This window comes from Vanessa tameamea, chromosome 19 (assembly GCF_037043105.1).
Source record: "Vanessa tameamea isolate UH-Manoa-2023 chromosome 19, ilVanTame1 primary haplotype, whole genome shotgun sequence".
Classification (NCBI taxonomy): domain Eukaryota; kingdom Metazoa; phylum Arthropoda; class Insecta; order Lepidoptera; family Nymphalidae; genus Vanessa; species Vanessa tameamea.
Genome location: NC_087327.1, coordinates 1,257,534 through 1,260,636, shown reverse-complemented (window position 1 = coordinate 1,260,636; position 3,103 = coordinate 1,257,534). Strand labels below are relative to the sequence as shown.

The 3,103-nt window shown below is 34.7% G+C and overlaps 1 protein-coding gene across 1 annotated transcript; it reads left to right on the top strand.

Moving 5' to 3' along the window:
* The first annotated feature begins 446 nt into the window (after positions 1-446).
* LOC113397036 (uncharacterized) lies at positions 447-2,268 on the top strand. The gene has a single exon (XM_026635180.2). It carries the CDS (start codon positions 554-556, stop codon positions 2,264-2,266), a length of 1,713 nt encoding a protein of 570 aa, XP_026490965.2. The 5' UTR covers positions 447-553; the 3' UTR covers positions 2,267-2,268.
* The last annotated feature ends 835 nt before the right edge of the window (positions 2,269-3,103 follow it).

Below are 3,103 nucleotides of genomic sequence, written 5' to 3'. Positions count from 1 at the left end.
CATGTGCTATCACGAGACAGCGTTGACAAAATTATTTGCGCTCATAGTTGTTGTATATATGGAATCAATAGAAATATATATATGGAAAATATATGGAATATATTGTATAAATATCATATGGAATACAAAAACATTTCAGAAGATAATATATTCTTGGTTTCGGATAACATCATCAATTTTAATCAACATCCTTAATTTTAAAGATACTCGTAGCTAAAAATATAACCAAAGATGTAACTTCTCTGACTTTAAGCTTTGTATAAAGGTTTTAATCCCCTGGTATTTTTATTTCTCGTCTAGTAACATGACCAATACCATGCTTTTAAGAAATATAATTATAGTTTTAATTCTAGTAAATGTAATTTCCACAGTATGCGGTGAAAAATCTCTTTTCATTGCAGATGAAGATTTTGTAAAAATAGCTACTAGTGCTGAATGTATTTTAAATCTATCTGCTAAATATTTTGTTGATAAAAAGGCTTTAAGCGGAAGTATTGTTGTTGTAAGTGTCAATTCTAATGCGTCAGCTGATGAGAGCCAGTTATTAAAAACTATGCATAAAGGAAAAAAATATTCTATCATGGTTAAAAACGCTTTCCGTCGACACGCTAACGCTTCACATTTTCGAGAGAAAGCTAAAAATTATTTGCTTATATTAAAGAAGAAATTCGAGCTCATGAATCACTTGGGACAATTGAGTGGATTACCGACTTGGAATCCATTAGCTAAAGCGATAGTTTACTACAAGCTAAAGCCAAGAGAAAGTGGTTCAGAAATAGCTAAATCATTTATTAATGATCTCAGAAAATATAGAATTCTTAAAAGTATGGCATTCATATATAACCCATTAAACGAAGAAGTAACTTCCTATTCATGGACCCCATACACTGACAAAAATTGCGCCGGAAAATGTAACTCCGTGTACATTTTAGACAAATGCAGAAACAATGATATAAAACAATTGGAAGTTCAAAGGGAAATGTTTCCATTAGACTTAAAAGGATGCCCTTTAATAACCTACGCTGTTATATCTGAACCGTACGTGATGCCTCCTGAAAGGAAAGTTTTGAACACAATGTGGAACGATGCTTATGAATTTCAAAAAGGCGGAGAGATTAATCTCGTGAAGATTGTAAGTGAATTCACAAACATGAGCCTTGTTATTCGAATGTCGGAGAAACAGGAAAATTGGGGGGAGATTTACGCAAACGGCTCCGTGACTGGCGGATACGGTGCCTTGCTAAACGACTCAGTGGATCTTCTCTTTGGTAATATAGAAGTTACAAGAACTGCACGTAAATTATTTCATCCCACGGTTAGTTACACTCAAGACGAGATGACTTGGTGTGTACCAAAAGCGAAACAGGCCGCGACTTGGGACAATTTATTCATAATTTTTCAATGGTCTACATGGGTCGCAACTTTGATGAGTGTTTTAGTAATGGGTTTAATTTTTCATTTCTTGCATTATAGAGAAAATCGGACGACACCGATATGGCCAACGAACTCAATTTTAATGACGTTTAGTATGCTGCTTGGGTGGGGAGCTAAATTTGATCCAAAATCGTCAGTGTTTCGCATACTGATTTTCGTTTGGCTCTGCTTTAGTTTAAACATGGGGATATCGTACGAATCATTTCTAAGAAGCTTTCTAATGCACCCACGATTCGAAAAGCAGATAAGCAGCGAATCAGATCTTATTCAGTCTAGAATTCCTTTGGGAGGCAGGGAGATTTACCGATCCTATTTTGAGACTAATAACGCAAGCTCGTTTTATTTATATCGCAAATATAACTCGACAACGTTCTCCGAGGGGATAAGACGAGCGGCTTTAGATAGGAATTTCGCCGTTGTTTCATCGAAGAGGCAAGCAAAATACATAGATCAGAAATTAGGTAAAGGTGCGGCGTTGATTTACTGCTTCCCCGAGAGCAATAACCTCTACAAATACGGTGTTGTTTTACTTGCTAGGAAATGGTTTCCAATGCTGGAAAGGTTTAATAATATTATACGAAGTGTTTCAGAGAACGGTCTAATAGATAAATGGAACAAAGAACTATTTATACACAGCATCAGCTCGGATGGAACTAGCGCTATACTCCCGTTAAGTATTCAGCACTTGCTCGGGGCTTTTATGCTGATTGGAATCTTATATACTCTTAGTATAATCGTATTTATAGCTGAAGTAGTTTTGGGTTATTTCAAGAAGAAAAAGAAATTCGAGAAACGTAATGTAAAAATCTGTAAACAGAAAGCAATCTCTTAGATCCAAAGTGGATAGAACATCTAGTCATATTGGCTGCCAGCGACCATGTAATAAGAAAAAAAAAAAAAGTGATCGTTTTAAGATTAATGGTTATAGTCATAATATAATATATAATATTGATTGAAATAATTATTTATTATATTAATTTTTACATATATATTTTTCTTGGTTGTTAATATTATACAAGTTAAAAAACAGACACCTTAAAGCTCGTTGGATTAAGCCAAAATTAGCCTTAACTCAAGGTCTTTAGATGAATATTTCCTCTATTCACCCCCTCGAACCACGTCCTGGATTCCACCGTGAGATAAGTTTGATGGTACTAAGTGAATGTACATTTTTGAGATTTTTTGGCTTGATTTTATAAATATTATAAAGAGGCTGAGAGATGAGATGATAATATAGTAATATAGTAATTCAGTATATTATGATCTCATCTCTCAGCCGAAGGACGTCCATTGCTGGACATAGGCTTCTCCCAAAGATCGCCACAACGACCGGTCTTGGGCAGCCCGCAACCAGCGGCTTCCTGCGACCTTCACCAGGTCGTCGGACCACCTTATGGTGGGCCTACCCACGCTGCCTAATATAATTTGGCTTAAATTTGGGCATAATCTTACTTTGATATACTTCACTTTAAAAACACTTAACGAAATGGAAACTATTTGAATCTAATATTTTATATAAAATACGAATCTTCTAAAGTTAAGTAAGTAAATACTATACTGAAATATTTTTTAGTTTGATATTATAACACGTTTATAACAATATTCATTGATAAAACATGGAGCAACGTTTAAACACAAGGGTAAATTCATTCTATTGAAAAGCGAAACA

Bases quoted from the DNA above. Each gene is read 5' to 3' on its own strand.
- LOC113397036 (XM_026635180.2), top strand. From the start codon at position 554: ATGCATAAAGGAAAAAAATATTCTATCATGGTTAAAAACGCTTTCCGT.